Consider the following 20830-nt stretch of genomic DNA (forward strand, 5'->3'; position numbering starts at 1 on the left):
ACTGATATTTACTCTAATATTTACCATTTCTGATGTTCTTCATTTCTTCTTGAGGATCCAAGTGTCTTTAATATTTCCTTTCTACCTGGAGAACTTCTTTTAGAATATCTTGTAGTGCATATCTTATGCTGATGAATTTGTTTAGTTTTCTTTCATATCAGAATGTCTTTATTTTGCCTTTATTCTTGAAGGAAATTTCTATTTGATATAAAATTCTAGGTTGACAATTTCTTCCCCAGCATTTTAAAGATGTTGTTCTACTGTCTCTGACCTCCATAGTTTCTAATGGAAGTCATCAAAAGCTAATCATTGTTCCCCTGTATTTAATGTCATTTTTCTCTGGCTGCCTTCTAGATTTCTTCTTTACCTTAGGTTTTTAGCAGTTTGACTACAATGTGCCTAAGCAGTGTTTTCTTGTATTTATTCTGCTTGCATTTAACTGAGCTTCTTGAATCTGTAAATTTATATCTTCACCCCAGATTGGGAAATTTTCAGTCATTATTTCTTCAAAAGATTTTCTGCCCATTATCTCTCCTTGCCTTCTGGGATTCCAATTAGAAATAGGTTAGAAAGCTTGTTATAGCTCTACAAATTCTGAAGTCTCTGTTTCTTTACTTCTATCATTTTCTAATCTTCACCTTGGATAATTTCAAGTTCTCTGGCTCTTTGCTCTGTTATCTCCATTCTGCTATGAAGTTCTTTAAGTTAATTTTTTTATTTAAGATACTGTCTTTTTTAGTTCTAGAATTTAAATTTTGTACATTTTTTATGGTTTCTATTTCTCTGCTGATATTCCTTATCCTTTCATTCATTATGAATATATTTTCTTTACCTCATTTCCCCCAAAGTTATAGTTATAGTTCTTGTTTTAAAGCCCTTGTCTGCTAATTCCAACAGCTGGGTCATATTGGGGTTGCTATCTGCTGATGGTTTTTTTCTCTTGAGAATAGGTCAATATTTCCTCATTCATCACTTTGAGATGGTATCCTGGACCTTATGGATTTTGTTTCTGAAGAGTGTTGATATTTTTGTTTTAGCAGGAAATTACCTTGGTTGGACTCAAACTATAAACTTGAATCTCAGTTCAGTACCCTATCATTAAGAAGCTTGTGGTTTGCTCTGCACATGTATGGTTCAGAGGCCAGTCAGAGATTTGGGCAGAATTTATACACAGAACTTGAGAACTTGGGGCTATACCAATCTAGTTCTCAGTGGGATTCGTTTTTCATTTTCCAGCAGTAATGTTTGCCCTAAACTCTGCCATCTGGTTCTTCTGGCCAGAAAGACTGTGAGTTTTCTATCAGAATTTTAGTCATCCAATGCAGCAATAACTTTACCTGTCCTAAAGCTGATAGCTATTTTTTAAAAAGAAAAACAAATTAAGAAAACAGGAAATTCTCTCCATTTTGGACCCTCTTCCAAGTTTTGTCTCCCCTCTATAATCTTTCTGACTTTTTATCACTCTCTAGGACCTTCAGATAGTTGTGCTACATATTTTGTTCAGAATGTATTATTGTTGTCTGCAAGAAGGTCAACTGACTAGGAGCCTACTCAGCCACATCAGAAGTTTTAGTTTTTAATAGAGGAATGTAACCTGTTTATATTTCCTGTCATTGACAAGGAATGCCTGATTTTGTTTCATGTTTTTTATTTATTTATTTATTTATTGCTGTTTCTTCTGCTTTCTAGCTTTTGCTCTAAGAAATATTTTTACTTTGATCCCTCGTCTTTTCTAGTAATTTGAAAAGTAGAAGGTGTATCTTAAATTCTAAAATACTTGACTGTATATTACCCTAGTTATCAGTGCCACAAATAATGACACTGTCACTCAGGATCTGTAAACCCTCTCTCCAAGGGGAACAAAATTTACAAATATATAAGCAAGCAGTAACTACAAATATTCACTTATACTCAATTCATTGTTATGATCAATTTTCTTATTTCAACCACTTCTTTTTAATAAGTTCACATTTTAAGACCTCTTTCCTCCAGAGGACTTATTTAATTTTTTAAAAATCATTTCATTCTTGGGCTTCCCTGATGGTGCAGTGGCTAAGAATCCACCTGACAATGCAGGGTACACGGGTTTGAGCCCTGGTCCAGAAAGATCCCGCATGGTGTGGAGCAACTAAGCCCATGCGCCACAACTACTGAGCCTGAACTTTAGAGACCGCAAGCCACAACTACTGAGCCCGCGTGCCACAACTACTAAAGCCCGCGCGCCTAGAGCCCGTGCTCCACAACAAGAGAAGCCACACAATGAGAAGCCTGTGCACCGCAACGAAGAGTAGCCCCTGCTCGTCACAACTAGAGAAATCCCACAAGGAGCAACGAAAACCCAATGCAGCCAAAAATAAAATAACTTTTCAAAAAAATCATTTCATTCTTTATTCTCTTTCTACACATTGGCAGAGCTTCTTAAGTTGCTTCTCTTATCACTGATTTCATTTTCTATAGTTTTAATTCTACACTTCAGTGCTTCAAATGCTGATTTTAATTGATTTAATTAATTTAAACCCCTTTATTTCATGTAGCTTTTTTTAATTACATCTGATTTCTCAGTAAAAAGGTTTTCAACTAATCTGTTTGTCTTCTCTCAGCTTAGATCTTCTATATCACAGAGTCTATGTTTTCCTGATTTTTAAAGAACACAAAACAGAAATCTTCTAATGCTTACTTACTTCTCTTTCCTACTTATCGTTCCCATATTAGGGTATTTTCTATTCACATAACCTTGAAAAAGGAGTGGTATGACTAATCTTGGAGAACCCCTCTAATCAAGATATGTGGTGATCCCCTTCCCTATCCACCTAGTTCTTATACTGTCTGTAATGTAGTTCAATGTTAAAAAGTGATAATTGACATCCTTGCCTTGTTCATTCTTGCAGTAGATATACCACAGTGTCCCCAATAAGCATACTTCTGACTTCTGAACTGATATACATATATTTGGTTTCATATTAAGAAACTTTCCATCTATCTACATGTTATGGAGTGATTCTATCAAGATGTTGGATTTTGCCAAATGTTCTTTCAAGCTTTTATGGCAACATCAATAGATTTTTTTTCTTCCTAAAAATATTAATATGACCAATTACGTTAGTGTGGGTGTGTGTGTGTGTGCATGTACCAATTTTCTAGTGATATCCAGTCTTTTATTTACTATGGATACATTGGCTTGAGTTAGAATCACACAGTGTCGTTGCCTAATAATATAAGGCAGACTTATTCTTGGACATTCTAATGCTATCTATAGCATTTTCATTATAATAAATAGCAAATTAAAAACTAGAAAGTCCACAATGCACTCTTCAGTCAATATGGGACTTTTTGCCCTTAGCACTTTGTGTTTTACTGTCAAAGAAGCATAGTCATTTCAAGTTACATATTCTTTTTCCCCATAAAAATATATTCTTATTTTTGATTGAATAAGTCCTTAAGTTTAATTATTAATTTCAATTTAATTAAGTTAATCTACCAGTCTATTATTAATCTGTTCTTAGGGCCTCCATGCACTTAAATCTATAATATTGCTTTTCCCTACTAGAATATCATGAAATTAACAATTTTTTTCAGAACCTAAAAAGTGAGTGGCATATATATGATATTTTAATTGTGGATTTTTGCTTCTGGCTCTTCTAATGACCTGACAATATAATCTTTGAAAAGTAAAAATATGTCTATTTGTACATGAGCCATATGAAAGTATTTACCTAAATGACAAAAATGCTAAATAAATCATTTACTTGAGATTTTATAAAAATACAAAATTGAATACAAACTATCTCTAGATATAGTTTATCTAAAAATTTCCCAGCAATTTCCTACTCCTCTTTGCTTCAAGTTTAAGAATCTTAATCAGATTACCCTAGAAAATATAAAATAGCACTACAAGTGTTGTGTTACAAATGTTTAAAATACACTAATAATATTTTGAGCTTGCCAGAAAGTAGGAAAATCCCTGCAGATCAGTAAACAAACAGGAAGCTAAAAGCTAAAGTTGTCATTATGAACTGACACTGGTTTGAGATTTTAACAACTACATGGTGTACAGGATGAGGCCTTGGACCCAAGGAAGGCAGGACTTAGAAGTGAGGACTAGAAAAAAACAGTGACATAAAGGCAGTCACTGGTACCTTATTCCCTTCACCCCCTCAAGTATTGCTTCCCTTTCTTTTCTTCTACCGGACTTTCCCAGACCACTTTCCTCCATAGCTATTTTCTCTGCTAAGTTCCTAAATTCTGGTGTTGCTTTTACCTCGTTATCAATTGTTTTCTATTAAAATTATTAATTATTTATTAAATGTTTCTGATCATTTTCTATTAAAATTAATAACTTATTTGTCTATAAATTGACAATTAAGTTATTAACTGAGAAAAGATGAGTGTTTGATTGTAATCTCCACCAACAATAACCCCTATTCCTGTCTAGGAAATTGATGCATTATAACTAGAAATGGAAGGAATGAGATGAATAATGTGGAAGAAAATTAAACACAGCAGCTAAAGAGTTAACAGAGGGGAAGAAAATAGTGTTCTTGTCCACTGGGCAACATGATCTGGACTTCTAACCTCCAGATTATTCTGTCTTTATTGAATGAAGGCACCACTACCCACCCACTTGTACAGGCCAGAAATTTAGAAATTGTCCTTTCCCTTTTCCTCAGTATCCAACCTATGACAAGGTGCTATCCATTTTACTTCTTAACTATCTTTCAAATCTATCCTCTCTATATACTATATGAGGTTTTCTCAACCTCAGAACTATTAATATTTTGGGCTAAATAGTTCTTTGTTGTGAGAAGTATCCCTATACACTATAGGATGTTTTGGCAGAATTCTTGGCTTCTACCTACTAGATGCCAGTAGCAGCACCAAACCCCCCATCCTGTCCAGTGACAACCAAAGATGTCTCGAACATTGCCAAATATCCCTTGGTTTGCAAAACAGCCCCCCAGTTGAGAATTACTGCCTTATACCAAGTTATTATCATTTCTTGCCCAGTATACTGCAATAGCTTCCTAGTGTGTCTCCCTGAATCCACCATATCACTGCATCCCATCCTGTAACTCATTCTCCATACGATAACCAGAGTGATATTCCAAATCCAATCTTATCAGTCCCTGCTTAAAGCACTACAGTGGCTCCCCATTTCTCTTAGAATAAAATCCAAAATCCTTACTACTGCTTTATAAGGTCCTAGCTCTCACTTCTCCAGATTCATCTTGTACCTCACTGTATCCTACTTCCCCTACTTCACTGCACTCTAGCCACACTGGCTACCTTTCAGTTCCTCAAATGGGTCGTTCTCTCTCCAACCATTGGGCTTTGCCTCAACCCTCTGCCAGGAAGGTTCTTCTCCCACCTCTCATAACACTCTTAGAATAAGTAGATGCTATTTTTAAAATAATAATAACTATCTGGGGGCTGTGGATTAAAAGCTGTAACCTAAAGAAAAAGTTGAATGCATTCTGATGGCTGGAAAAGAGGACACACTGTATCTGGGACAGAGTAGACAAAGATTAGTTATGACCAACAAGGAGAAAAGATAGAGGACAATGTGTCAAAAGAGTCACAAAACCTACTTTCTAGACCCTGTTCTATCACTCACTAACCATGTGATTTGTTTTTAATCTATATACAGGAAAATTAACTTTTTTGTTGTCCAGTTCTATGAGTTTAAACATGTAACCACCAGTACAATCGGGACACAAAACAGTTACAAAACCCCCAAAATTCTCTGGTGCTGGCCCTTCGTAGTCAAACACCTCCCCACACCAGCCCTTGGCAACAACTGACCCATTCTTTGTCCTACACTTTTTCCTTTTCCTGAGATTCATACTCAATCTGAGTCTTGTTTCTTCAGTCATGAAATTATACACATACACACACACACACAAACGCACATACACACACACACACACACACACACCACGAGGAGATGGTATATATACATACCATCTTCTTTATATTAAAATATTAAGCTACTTATGATGATTGTCTGCCATGGCTAAAAAACCTGGTGTATGTTAAGCATCCTGTCCAGGTTCATATTTAGAAAAGGCTTTCTTTGAATTTGTGGTTAATGCCCAATTTTTGGAATTCTGCATCTTAGACTTTCAGTCTTCTCCAGAAGGATGGCTCCATCTCGGATTTCTCTGTGCTACCTTGGTAGGCCTGTAACTTTGCTTAGTCCTACAAAGCTATGAGTTCCAGAATGTTCCTAACCTCTCCTGTGGTTGTCCTTCCTCAGTGGACCACACTGCAGTAGCTTGAGCAGCTGACTGCAATTTTCTTTTCAGCAGTATTTGCTGGGGGGGGCGGGGGGGGGAAGGGGAGGGGCATTCCAAGCTTGTTCTAGCACTTTGCTCTTTATGAACATAGCTTATCATTGAATGTCTAAAGGTAATACTGAAGATACTGTTAAGTCAACAGTCAACTGAAGGAGTCAAGCCTCACATCCCCATCGATGATCTAATATGAAAAACTCACTGTCTTGTCTTAGAGTTGTTACACTAATAAATCACAAGAATGCTATATATAACATTATAAGGATTTTAATAAATGCATCTGACAAAACCATTCATAATTCTCTTAATAGTGTAACAGATTAGGTATAAGTGTAATTGTTTGAATAACTAGGTCTTAAGGTATTGATTAACTAATTAATGTCTCCCTAAAATAAGGCCTCTAATGGTATACTACAGGAGTCTAAACTTGGCCCTACCCTATTTACATATTTTAGTTAATGAATGGCTAAAGACACAGAAGCACGATTACTAAGTTTATAAATGTCATAGCTAGTAGGGGCAGTTAAAAAAAATTTATTAGAATCATACTTCAAAAAATATCAACATAAATCAATAATATGGAACAATGTAGACAAACTAATATGCTGAAATGTAATAGGAAGAAAAAAGAGATCAACTACAAAAATATAGAAAGAGAGAGACCTAGTTTGACAACAGCTCACATAGTAATATCTGGGCATATTAGTAGATTACAAATTCATTATAAGTCATTAATGTGACATGACTTAATTTAAAAAGTAAAAACACACTATTACATTGCTCTTTTCAGGTTCAGTTATAAACTCCATGTTACCAATTCCAGTGGTCAGTTCTCAACCTCATTTTTCACCTCCTTAGCAGCATTTAACAAAGGTGATCATCCATCGTTTTTGTACCACTTTCCTTTTCCTTGCTTGACATTCTCTTGGCTCTCCTCCTACTCTCTGGCTGCTCTTACCAGCTTCCTTTAGGACTGATGACTCCCAAATTTATATCTCCAGTCCAAACCTTTCCACTGAAATCCAAACTCTTAAATGCATTATCAGCCTCATAATCGTAGAAACCCTACTTCCCTACCCAAATTAGCTTTTCCTATAGTCTTCCCCATCTCAGTAAACAGCAATTTTATCCTTCCAATTGCTCAGGCCAAAATCTTTGAGTCTTTCTTGATGTTTTTTATTTCCATACCCTATATTCATTCCATCAGTAAATCCTTTTGACTCTGTCTACAAAATCTGACCACTCCTACCACCTGCACTGCTCCATCATGTCCCCTTGGGATTGTTACAGTCATCTCCTAAATGGTCTCCCTACTTCCAACCTTGAAACCTCATCCCCACAATCTATTCTCAGTACTGCAGCCAGAGAGATCCTTTGAGAACACACATTTATTCAACATTCATTCTAAGACTATTTACTGAGATCCATCCATGTGCAAGGCACTGTTTTAGGTACTTAAAATATGTATATCTGTGAACAGAAGAGATAAAAGTTGCTGCCCTCCTGAAGCTTTTGCATCCTGGCAGAGGACAGATAATAAACTATATATATAGTAAATAAGTAAACTACATGGTGGCTCCATAAGTGCTATGTGAAAAAAATAGAGCAGGTAAAAAGAAGTGGTGCCAGGAAAAACGAGCATGGTTGTAGATTTAAATGGGAGATGAGTCTAGGTTTCATTGGCAAAGTAACCTTTGAGCAAAGACCTGAAAGAGGTAAGAACTTAGCCATGCAGGTATCTGGCAGAATAGCATTCCAGTCAGATGTTAATACTAAGAATGCATAAAATATTATTTTTGGTTCTTTCAGCCTTCAACTGACCACATGATGGGCTGAAAGACACAAAATTTAAACTTGTTTTTATCTATATATTATTGTATTTTAATTTTTAATAATGTCCTAATAAGCCACAAGTGCTTTTTCAGAAATGATAAATGAAGTATCAGAAACCACTTATGCAGGAAAGCTTTAAGTCTTTTTCCAAGATTCAATTAGGAACTTTTTCTTTCATTTCATTGAGTTTCTTTTATGGCCCATAAAATGCAGTTAGAGAGACCTGTATTTTTTTGATATGCACAGATGGCATATCTAATGCTCAGGGAAAAACTGCAAGTGCATCAAACACGGGAGATCACGTGGATTTAGGAAAGATTTTTCAAATATTATACAAATACTGACTGATTTTTCAGATTAAGTTAGTTATAAAACTTAGGATAAAGCAAAGTAATCAGATTTATTAACACAATAAAATGAGTCCAAAATTGTGAATTTTTAAAAGCTTGTTCGTTTATACCTAATTGGATAAGACACTACAGCACAGTGTTTGTTTTTACCTTCCGGTGGCCTGTTGGATGTTGCCACAACGACGACCCCATTTTTGAACAGATTTTCAAAAAGCTGTTTCAGAATCATGGCATCAGCAATGTCAGTGACCTATGGACAGCAATACATTTGTTTTATTTTAAGTTCACTTCTGCTCTAACAAATTTGCTAATGGCTCATCCTTTTTTTTTTTTTAAAAAAAAAAGTGAATTCCAAGAGAAAAATTCTAATTATCATGAAGAAAAGAGTAGATAATTAAAAGCATGAAAGCCTGCAGTCTTTAAACTTGACTCTTCTTTTTTGCAAGCCTACATTTCTATCCAAATTATCAACTGATTCTATGTTAACTTATTTTATAGAACTACAGGTGGAAAGCACAGATAATTGTCCTAAACATCTAGGAAGTCTAACTAATTAGAACTAACATGACCAACTCCCCCCTCCTACTCCCATCACAGCCTCCCTCCCCAAATAAAGAAGAGAGAGAAAAAAAAAAAAAAAAAAATACACAGGCTATTTGAGATTTCTAATACCTTTCTGGCAAAGGTCCCTGAAAAGGTGACTTTAAATGGTCATGGGACTTTAGAAATAAGGACAAGTAGCCAGTGAGACATAATCAGCTGCTGTTGAAAATAGAATGATATGACATAGATACTATTGTGCAATTGTTGCACAAAACAATTCAACAGATGGCCCATCACAAAAATAAGCAATTTCATTGTTCTTTTTAAGTGCCTTCTATTACTGTCCATGAATAATCAAAAGGCACTGCAGTCACTTCCAGCACAGCCAGCCTCTGCTAACCTTCCCAAACACAAATATTCCTTCTACCAAAAAAAAAAAAAAACTTACAACAATGGTTAACACAGTGCTTTAAAAAAAAAAAAAAGCTTCTGACAAAACCAGAAATGCATAATGCAGATAACACTATTTCATCTAAGTTACAGAGATACATATAACCACTGATCTTTTCTAAAATTATTTTTAAAAATCCACAATTAGCAAGTAAGCTTAATGGTAACTTTGTTTTTTTTAATCCCAAAAAATAGAGAGAGGCTCAAGAGGGAGGGGATATGGGGATATATGTATGCATATAGCTGATTCACTTTGTTGTACAGCAGAAACTAACACAACATTGTAAAGCATTTATACTCCAATAGAGATGTGAAAAAAATAATAATAAAAATTTAAAAAAGAGCTCCTGAAAAAAAAAAATCCCAAAAATTACAGAAATTAGGGAGGGTAGGAAGTTGACTTCAAAAAATAAATATATAGTGAAGATTGATGTTAATCATTGCACCTTCCCCTAAGAACATAATAACATGGGTTTTATATTCTCCCAATGTAAAAATGCTTTGATCTTCCTTTAACAGCACATTTTAGATAATCTCAATAAAACTTATTTTATATTCACAAAATATATCACACAATATATATCACATTGTTTTTTTTGTTTGTTTGTTTTTTTGCGGTACGCGGGTCTCTCACTGTTGTGGCCTCTCCCGTTGCGGAGCACAGGCTCCGGACGCGCAGGCTCAGCGGCCATGGCTCACGGGCCTAGCCGCTCCGCGGCATGTGGGATCTTCCCAGACTGGGGCATGAACCCGTGTCCCCTGCATCGGCAGGCGGACTCTCAACCACTGCGCCACCAGGGAAGCCCCACATTGTTATTTTTAAACCATGTTAAAGTACATAGAAACTAGTGGAATTCTTTCAAATTAGATCATAATACTAAAAGTTGCCAACTAAATGGTTATAACCCTATGAACAATAACAACCTGGGTGACAGAGGTCTAAATCACTTTTCTCTTTCAGCTGATATCTTACTCAAAAGTTCAATTATTTCCTTTCCACCTGAACAAAACCAAACCAAACCAGGATATGGGAATGTGCAGATCTTTTTTTTTTTTTTTTTTTTTGCTGTTTCAGGTTATAACTTTAAAATATTAACTAAAAACCTACTGAAGATTCCTTAAATTAAAAAGACTTCAGGAACTTACAAAGTGGTGATTAAAATGAAAAGGAAAGTGGTACTGATATTATTTAATTTGGAGCTTAGGATCACTGTCAAATTTTGCTTCCGCCAAAACACTCACAGAGAAGGCCCTTTTCAAATGCTTAAACACCAGTGGCATTTCTGATGAGAGGACAGAACAAGCTTGCAAATTTTAGAAGCAACTGCACTTTTAAATTGGATTCCCAATGCACTGACTTTTAAAAAGAATGATATCAATTAAAATCACCCAATTTTAGAGAATAAAAATGGTCATTTGACTATCTCGCTGAGGTTCTTGAAAAAAATAAAAATAGCTTTTGTGCCCTAAGGTTCAGAAAAGTGAAGGGACGTTTAGCTTATAACACTGTACAAAGGTTTAAACTGAAAGTTGAAGAAAGCAAACAATAAGGACTTGTGGGTGAATTATCATTTGTTGTTTTTGTATTACAGAATGTTTTTGCTCTAGCAGAGTAAATTAACTTGGAGAAGCTATGGCTAATTAATAAAGCAGGAGTCACTTGGTATAGCCGGGTGCTCTTTTGATCTTGTCCCTGCACTTGTTCAGCTTTGCTGGGGAACAGAAATTTTACAGTATAAGTGAACAGAAGACAATTGGCCACACATTCTTGAAGAGCGAGCTTTTTCAGCACCCAGCATTTCATTACCACCAGGAACAAAAGAGAAGGCTACAGATTACCACTAAGGGTAGTCTGCTAATACAGAGTGGAGACATTTCATTAGCATTAAAGAGAGAAGATTTTTTATGACCTAGAGTTGCTTTCCATTATGACTCACTTAAGTAAAAAAAGGGGGAAAAAAAATCTAACTGTTAATTTACATGTGTAAGTGCTTGAGTCTCAGTCATCCACTGATTGGTACACTGCCATGTAATGAGTGACAAACATAAGCATGCATTATTAGTAATTAGTATTAGCACAGAAATAAGCATCTATTTTTATTAGCAGTTTTTAATAGCTTTCCTGTTTTATAAAAAACGGTCAAAACTATTTTTTAAATGATATTGATAGCTTACAGAGGAGAATTTTGAATGATATTCTGCTCATCAGAATTCTTTTTTTGGGGGGGGCGGGCATGTTAGTAAAACATCTATCCAGTGTCCCTAAAAAGAGACATGAAAAAATAACATTTAAAAAAAATTTGTTCTCCTTCAGTATTATGATATCTTCAGAATCACAAATGGTTTAATAAGAAATGTTAATATTCAAAGAGAATATAATGAAGACCCTAAAGAAAACTTTATTCTTTTATTTCAGTAATTAAAACACATAAAAACATCCTATCTACAAATTTCTCAAACAAGATAAGAATACTGCATCTATCACACGTAAAACTGAAATGCTACACTTAGTAAAGATGACCAAGCTAATGAGGAATACCTTCTGCAAATGTAATCCGAATGCTACGAAAACATAATCTTAAAAATGCCCTAAATTCAAGAGAAAAGACTATATTCTTGTTTTTAAGCAGCAACAATTCCTATTCATCCCCCTAGTAAAATAAATATTATACTAATTAACATCACCTAATGGCCAATAATAACTAGTTAAAAATCAAGACCAGTAATAGGATTCAATTTGAAAAGTGAAGTGGTGATTGCAGACATACTGTTGTTAAGATTAAAGTGCCTAAAAAATTCTTTGCTAGTAAATCAGCAATGTATCGTACTAGGCTTAATAGGCTTAAGGATAATTTTTAGGTTCCATCATTAAAACATCTACTACAAGCCCACCCAGTTCTAGGTCTGTATATTTAAACACATAATAGAAGACATATAGCAAAGAGAACACATAACATAGCTTTTACTACTAGTGAATAAGAGCACTGATGATGGATTCAAACGTAGTTACCAGCTGTATGATCTTGGAAAAGTCACTTAACCTCTCTGACCCTTAATTCCCTCATTGATCCAATAAAGGCAGTAGTAACAACTACTCTGCAAAATCGTTACAATACATATGGTAAATCCTCAAGAAATGTTGATTATGACTGTTACCTATATATGTTACATATGCTAGGTTAAGTCCTTATTATTTACGTATAGCTACACAGAATTTTAGCTGTAGATGGAATGATACATAGCATAGTACAGTAGCTAGGAACACAGAAAGCACTCAGTAAACAGTAGGTAATATTATTACAGAATATACTAATAGATAAAATAAAAGCTTTCTAATAAATAAATGGGCATTGAATCAAACAGTTCATAAAAGATGGATATTAACAGTAAGCAAATAGATATTAAAAAAATCAACCATAATATTACTTAAAAAAATATACATTAAAACAATGAGATCCCATTTTTCACCTATTAAATTAGACAAAAATGTGAAGATAATTTAGAATGTTGACAGGAAAAAATGCAGGTTGTTATATATAAGGGAAGTGGGACTTAGTTGGGGGACTACTTCAACAGTAGTTGAACTACTGTTGAACTAGTAGTTGAAACTACTAAGATTTATTCATTCATCTGTTCACTCATTATTATTGTTCATTAATTCATTCTCAAGCACTGTTCTAGACATTTCAGATACGTCAATTAGCAAAACAAAGATTCCTGCCTTCAAGTTTACATTCCTGTAGAGAAATAATGGTAATAAGCAATAAACACAATAAATAAGTAAATATATGTCAGAAGGCAATATATGTTATGAAAAAAAAAGGAGGGTAAGGGGAATTAGAAGAGTGGGGGGTCAATGGCAAATTGCAATTTTAAACAGGGTATAGGCCTTGTTAAGGAAGTAATTGAGCAAAGATCTGAAGAAGTAAGAGTTATCCTGATGGACATATGGGGGAGGTTATTCCATGCAGAAACTGCAAAGGCTTGGCTTGTTTGTTCTAAATTGTACAGATGTTGGGGGTCAGAGTGCTGGTACAGCAACATTCTGGGGTATCATTTTACCCTTTTGATTTTTAGAAAAGGGGGACAAGTAGAGATCTGGACTTGCAATTAATTCAGTTTTGATGTGCTAGAGGAGCTTCTCTAAGACCAGTGAAAGATAGTCCAGGATACTGAAACTAGGAAATCTAGGCTCTGCTCAGTGATCTCTCTGCCCTTAGGGGACACATTCTTGCCCTTAGATTCTCGCTTTCCCTGGCTCTTCTCCACAAGGGGTATATGCAAATATTGGTCTTTTCTTGCGTGCAGTGGTAAGGTTCAAGTTTCGTACTTCAGGGGAAACAAAACAGCAAGATTATTAACATTTTTCATTCTAGGACATTTAGGCCAACTTTGCTCAAGGGAAGAGGGTCAACACTAACATACTAGAAAGCTACACTGAAATTTGTGAGCAAATAAAAGCAATCAATTTGTTTTTCCGTCTTGTTCTGTGCGGCGAGCCGCTTCTGACCAGCAGAATGACGAATCACCACACGCTAGATTCTTCTCGCATCACACTTTATTGGAGTACAGCTTGGTTTCGGGCGGATGGAAGGAAGACCCCGTACGCTCGAGCCTGTCTGCTTATATAAGGGCTTAAGGACTCGTGTAAGTCCCTGATTCGTCCGTATGGTTATCGCATTTCGCAAGCCGGACTTTGGATAGGCCACTGCTTCAAAACCTGATTAGCATATTAGGTGCATACGCCCTAGCGGCATACTTAGTGCATGCGTAATGGCTATCCGGCCGCGCCCTACATCTCCCCCTTTTTTCTTTTCGACCATTGCAGCGGACATTGACCTGTACCAGTGCTCATACCGGGGTATGTACACGGTGTACCGGTAGTTTCCGCTTGCATTCGCAGACACCCTCCTGCGTGCAATGCTCGCAATCGAACTGCAGGGTGCAAGGGCTGTCTTCACGTGGCATGGGCTCCTCATGGAGGTGCAATGGTAACGAGACCTCTCCGTGCAGAGGCAGCCCCTAGGGCCGATCCCCTATAGAGGTGCAATGGCGGCATACTTAGTGCATGCGTAATGGCTATCCGGCCGCGCCCTACAGTTCTGTTGTCTCTGTGCATATTTTCTTCAGCACCCTGCTGAGAAAGAAGCATTTGGTATAACATCCACTATTAACTACGGTTCCCTAATCTATGAAGAAAATAGGATTGGAAAAAGTAGGGAGCATTGAGTGAATCTGAAAGTATAGGAGATAATGTTAGAGAGGAAGCAGGGGGGTTTGAGCAAGGGTAATGACACCATCTTATATAGCATAATATATCCCACTTTCACGTTTAAGCCCTTTTAAGTTGGGTTTTCTGTTACCTGCAGGCAAAAGCATCCTAGTAGATACCTCATCTCTTTGCTTTTCTTGGGCTTTGGTTCATCAGGTAAACCTCCTTCCATTAAAGGTAACAGATTTTATATTAAGGAAGGTGAGATTTCCTCACAGTACTCCTATTTATTCTTTTCTAGATCATCGGGAAATCCTTCTTGACATAGAAGATAAGAGCAAAACATGAATTGAATAGTTCCTTTCTCATCAAGACTCTTTGCAAGAAACAGGCACAGGAGATTCAGCTAAACATAAGGGGTTTATACTTGAGACCTCAGGATGGAACAGCACTGAAAGCACCTCCTGGGAACAGGAACTGGAGATTGGCATGAAATTACAGGTAGCTCTGCAGCTGTCTAGGGAGCACCCTCGTATTCCTCCCCCTAATGTGATTCAGCTCCTTCCTATGTCTCTTTGTTCCTGTCTCATTACTAAGTGGGCACTTCCCTCTGCATCTTTTAGTTCAAATACATGAGAAAAAGTATATGATTGGCTCAACCCCCAGGCCACACCACACAAGTCCAAGGTTGTTGACAAGCTTGTGGACTGGCTACTCATAGATCAGATGTCCAGACATGATCCATTTGACTGTGGGACAGATAGGGTTCTATAGTATGGAATAAGGTCTTTAAGACAACTGGGATGAATGACTAAGTGAATGAATGAATATCAAACCAACTCTGGATAAGGCAGAAGATGACAAACAGAGCCATCACATCCACTTCCTTCTCTTCGTTAGCAAGAAACATTTTATGAGCAAGGGGTCTGTCTCCCTCTTGATCTCCCTTACAGATCCTTAATATATAATTTGAAAAATCCTTTTTGTTGCCTTATATTTCTTTTACAAGATTTGGTTCATCCTGATAGTTGCTTTTGTTTCCTTTTTCCCAACCATGTATCAATCTTCTAAAATCTGAACTCAATGGAGAATGCCCAGAGCAACCAGACAGGTTTCCATTAGGACCTCACTATCAGGGTGGCATTATGACTTTCATGGGCCCTTTAACCTTCAGAAGCCCCTTCCTCAATTAAAAAATAAATTTACTTAAAAATATATATATATAAATATACATATAAATTATATTTTATAACTGTGTTGGTATAAGACAAATATAGTACAGATGCAGACAGATACAGGCTGGATTCATTATTGACATATTCATTTCTTCTTCAAATTTTAAAAGAATTTAAATTAAAATATTTTCATGGGCCCCTAAAACTATCATGGACCCTCAGCACCATACCTATTGTGCCTAATGGGTAATTTGGACCTGCTTGCCATAAATCTTCTCAGGATCTGCTTTGCACAACCATACTTTTATCTTTTCCTAATCTTCTTTTTTTTTTTTTTTCCTAATCTTCTTAAACAGTCTTGCCAATGGTCCTCATGTCACAGAAACATGCCAATCATTTCTCAGAATGTTTTAAAATTCACATTTTTTAAGTTAAGGGTAATGAGTTTTACCTGATACCTAAGAAATTCTGATGCCTTTATATTCCTCATATACATGATGGAAATAATAATAACTATTTAATAGAATTAAATGAAGTAAGGATGTAAAAACACTTTGTAAACCCTGAATTACTTTACAAAGGTTGGGTATTAATATACTTAAAATTTTTTAATTTCAATACCTTAATCAAAAATTTAACTGTGATGGATGAAGGAACAAGATAAAACCCCAGAAAAACAACTAAATAAAGTGGAGATAGGCAACCATCCAGAAAAATGATAGTGAAGATGATCCAGGACCTTGGAAAAAGAATGGAGGCAAAGATCGAGAAGATGCAAGAAATGTTTAACAAAGACCTAGAAGAATTAAAGAACAAACACCTAGAAGAAATAAAGAACAAACAAACAGAGATGAACAATACCAGAACTGAAATGAAAAATACACTAGAAGGAATCAATAGCAGAATAACTGAGGCAGAAGAATGGATAAGTGACCTGGAAGACAGAATGGTGGAATTCACTGCTGCGGAACAGAATAAAGAAAAAAGAATGAAAAGAAATGAAGACAGCCTAACAGACCTCTGGGACAACATTAAACACAACAACATTCGCATTACAGGAGTCCCAGAAGGACAAGAGAGAGAGAAAGGACCCAAGAAAATATGTGAAGAGATTATAGTCGAAAACTTCCCTAACATGGGAAAGGAAATAGCCACCCAAGTTCAGGAAGCGCAGAGAGTCCCAGCCAGGATAAACCCAAGGAGAAACACGCCGATACACATAGTAATTAAATTGGCAAAAATTAAAGGCAAGGAAAAATTATTGAAAGCAACAAGGGAAAAATGACAAATAACACACAAGGGAACTCCCATAAGGTTAACAACTGATTTCTCAGTAGAAACTCTACAAGCCAGAAGGGAGTGGCATGACATATTTAAAGTGATGAAAGGGAAGAACCTACAACCAAGATTACTCTATCCGGCAAGGAGCTCATTCAGATTCGACGGAGAAATCAAAAGTTTTACAGACAAGCAAAAGCTAAGAGAATTCAGCACCATCAAACCAGCTCTACGACAAATGCTAAAGGAACATCTCTAAGTAGGAAACATAACAGAAGAAAAGGACCTACAAAAACAAACCCATAATAATTAAGAAAATGGTAATAGGAACATACATATTGATAATTACCTTAAATGTGAATGGATTAAATGCTCCAACCAAAAGACAGGCTTGCTGAATGAATACAAAAACAAGAGCCCTATATATGCTGTCTACAAGAGACCCACTTCAGACCTAGGGACACATACAGACTGAAAGTGAGGGGATACAAAAAGATATTCCATGCAAATGGAAATCAAAAAAAAAGCTGAAGTAGCAGTACTCATATCAGATAAAATAGACTTTAAAATAAAGAATGTTACAAGAGACAAGAAAGGACACTACCTAATGATCAAGGGATCAATCCAAGAAGAAGATATAACAATTATAACTATATATGTACCCAACATAGGAGCACCTCAATACATAAGGCAACTGCTAACAGCTATAAAAGGGGAAATCGACAGTAACACAATAATAGTGGGGGACTTTAACACCTCACTTACACCAATGGACAGATCATCCAAACAGAAAATTAATAAGGAAACACAAGCTTTAAATGACACAATAGACCAGATAGATTTAATCGATATTTATAGGACATTCCATCCAAAAACAGCAGATTACACTTTCTTCTCAAGTGCGCATGGAACATTCTCCAGGATAGATCGCATCTTGGGTCACAAATCAAGTCTCAGTAAATTTAAGAAAATTGAAATCATATCAAGCATCTTTTCTGACCACAACGCTATGAGACTAGATATCAATTACAGGGGAAAAAAATGTAAAAAACACAAACACATGGAGGCTAAACAATACGTTACTAAATAACCAAGAGATCACTGAAGAAATCAAAAAATACCTAGAAACAAATGACAACAAAAACACGATGATCCAAAACCTATGGGATGCAGCAAAAGCAGTTCTAAGAAGGAAGTTTATAGCAATACAAGCTTACCTCAAGAAACAAGAAAAATCTCAAATAAACAATTTACCCTTACACCTGAAGGAACTAAAGAAAGAAGAAAAAACAAAACCCAAAGTTAGTAGAAGGAAAGAAATCATAAAGATCAGAGCAGAAATAAATGAAATAGAAACAAAGAAAACAATAGCAAAGATCAATAAAACTAAAAGCTGGTTCCTTGAGAAGATAAACAAAATTGATAAACCATTAGCCAGACTCATCAAGAAAAAGAGGGAGAGGACTCAAATCAATAAAATTAGAAATGAAAAAGGAGAAGTTACAACGGACACGACAGAAATACAAAGCATCATAAGAGACCACTACAAGCAACTCTATGCCAATAAAATGGACAACCTGGGGCTTCCCTGGTGGCACAGTGGTTGAGAGTCCGCCTGCCGATGCAGGGGACATGGGTTCGTGCCCCGGTCCAGGAAGATCCCACATACCGCGGAGCGGCTGGGCCCGTGAGCCATGGCCACTGAGCCTGCACGTCCGGAGCCTGTGCCCCACAACAAGAGAGGCCACAACAGTGAGAGGCCCACATACCACAAAAAAAAAATGGACAACCTGGAAGAAATGGACAAATGCTTAGAAAGGTATAACCTTCCAAGACTGAACCAGGAAGAAACAGAAAATATGAACAGACCAATCACAAGTAATGAAATTGAAACTGTGATTAAAAATCTTCCAACAAACAAAGTCCAGGACCAGATGGCTTCACAGGTGAATCCTATCAAACATTTAGAGAAGAGCTAACATCTATCCTTCTCAAATTCTTCCAAAAAACTGCAGAGGAAAGGAACACTCCCAAACTCATTCTATGAGGTCACCATCACCCTGATACCAAAACCAGACAACGGTACTACAAAAAAAGAAAATTACAGACAATATCACTGATGAATACAGATGCAAAAATCTTCAACAAAACACTAGCAAACAGAATCCAACAACACATTAAAAGGATCATACACCATGTTCAAGTGGGATTTATCCCAGGGATGCAACGATTCTTCAATATACGCAAATCAATCAATGTGATACACCATATTAACAAATTGAAGAATAAAAACCATATAAAAAAAAATTTAACTGTGACAAATACCTGATAACTGTGGCAAAAGGAGAAGGTACCGAGTCGTGTATAAGTTTATTTTGCTTTAAAAAGTTGACACAATACAAGTAACATATAGAAATAGTGCTTTGTTCACATCACTTGTTTCCCTGTTTCAATAAAACTTCTGTTTCTAAATGGAAAAAAAAATTTACCTGTGTCGATTCAATTTTGTTTAGAGATATTTTGGTTAAAAGATTCATAATGAGATACCAAGAGAAATGGCCTTCACTGATTCAACACTGACTTTTGTTGTTGAAATCCACATAACTGCTAACTTGGTGCTATTTTTAGAACTAAATGAGGCCCTTCTCTTTCTGCAGTACACCAGTGTACTTAGTGTACCTTCAGAGTAGCAGAGGAACATCTCTTTTCCATAAGCCTTTCTTTTGAAGACCTTTGTAGTTCTACAATACAAAGTGTGAATGCCAGGCTGTCTGAATATGATTGAAGGGAGAAAGAAATAAAAATTCCTCCTCTCCAGATGGTTCAGTATAACACCATTCCTGGTAAAAATTCTCCTTTCTCCTCTATCATAAATCGAGACCACTGTTAGCTATGAGTATCGAGTTGCTAGAGGAGACCTACATGCCTCATTTGGGTTAAAGGCATCCTGGCCACATCATCTTCCCACTAATCCAGGTTTCTAAGCACAGAAGAACAGGAGATAACTCACTACCAATTTAAATGCATAATTTCAGAGAATCTTAAAACTGGAAGAAACTTTAAAATTCAACTAGGGCAATTTCCTCACTTCATTACAAATACACTGTGAGGCTTAGATGAGATGTATGAATCACTCAGGGCCTGCCTCAGGGTAAGCATATAACAAATGTTAGTCTGCTACTCCTGAAAGTTCTCTGGGCCTTTATTCTAGGCAATGAGACAGGAGTTTCTGCACTCAGCCCCAGAAATATTTTTTCAAAAGCTTTGGGTGTGATGCCCTGTTTTTAAGCTTATATTCAGTCCTTGTGGATTTTTCTATTTTCATTCCAATAATCAATTGCTCTTATGGTAAGCAACTTAGAAAAACCAACTATTACATTTTATAACTACTAAAAAGAGCAGTCAAATAAAGAGAAAGTAATTCTTAACCTAGAGTATCTTCTATTATTATTATTGTTACTGTTATATTATTAATTACTACTATTATAACACTGGATATGACGTAGGATACAGAATAAGCATAAGACATGGTGTTTGCTTTGATGCTTTGTTCTCATAAGAAATAAAGATCAGGAAATAATGTATTACCAATTTAAATGCACAATTTTGAATCCTAAAACTAGAACAAACTTTAAAATTTCAACTAGGGGGGAAAAAGAAATTTCAACTAGGGCAATTCTCTTCCTTCATAACAGATAA

The 20830-nt window shown here is 36.0% G+C and overlaps 1 protein-coding gene across 2 annotated transcripts in view; it reads right to left on the reverse strand.

Annotated features, from left to right (window-relative positions):
• Window positions 1-20830, reverse strand: part of AFG1L (AFG1 like ATPase) — a 192872-nt gene that overhangs the window by 113884 nt on the left and 58158 nt on the right. For both annotated transcript variants that reach the window (XM_032651760.1, XM_032651758.1), the window contains exon 6: window positions 8624-8723. In XM_032651760.1, the coding sequence (XP_032507651.1) occupies window positions 8624-8723 (100 nt within the window). The remainder of the gene's footprint in view (window positions 1-8623; window positions 8724-20830) is intronic.

Source organism: Phocoena sinus, chromosome 12, assembly GCF_008692025.1.
Source record: "Phocoena sinus isolate mPhoSin1 chromosome 12, mPhoSin1.pri, whole genome shotgun sequence".
Classification (NCBI taxonomy): Eukaryota; Metazoa; Chordata; class Mammalia; order Artiodactyla; family Phocoenidae; genus Phocoena; species Phocoena sinus.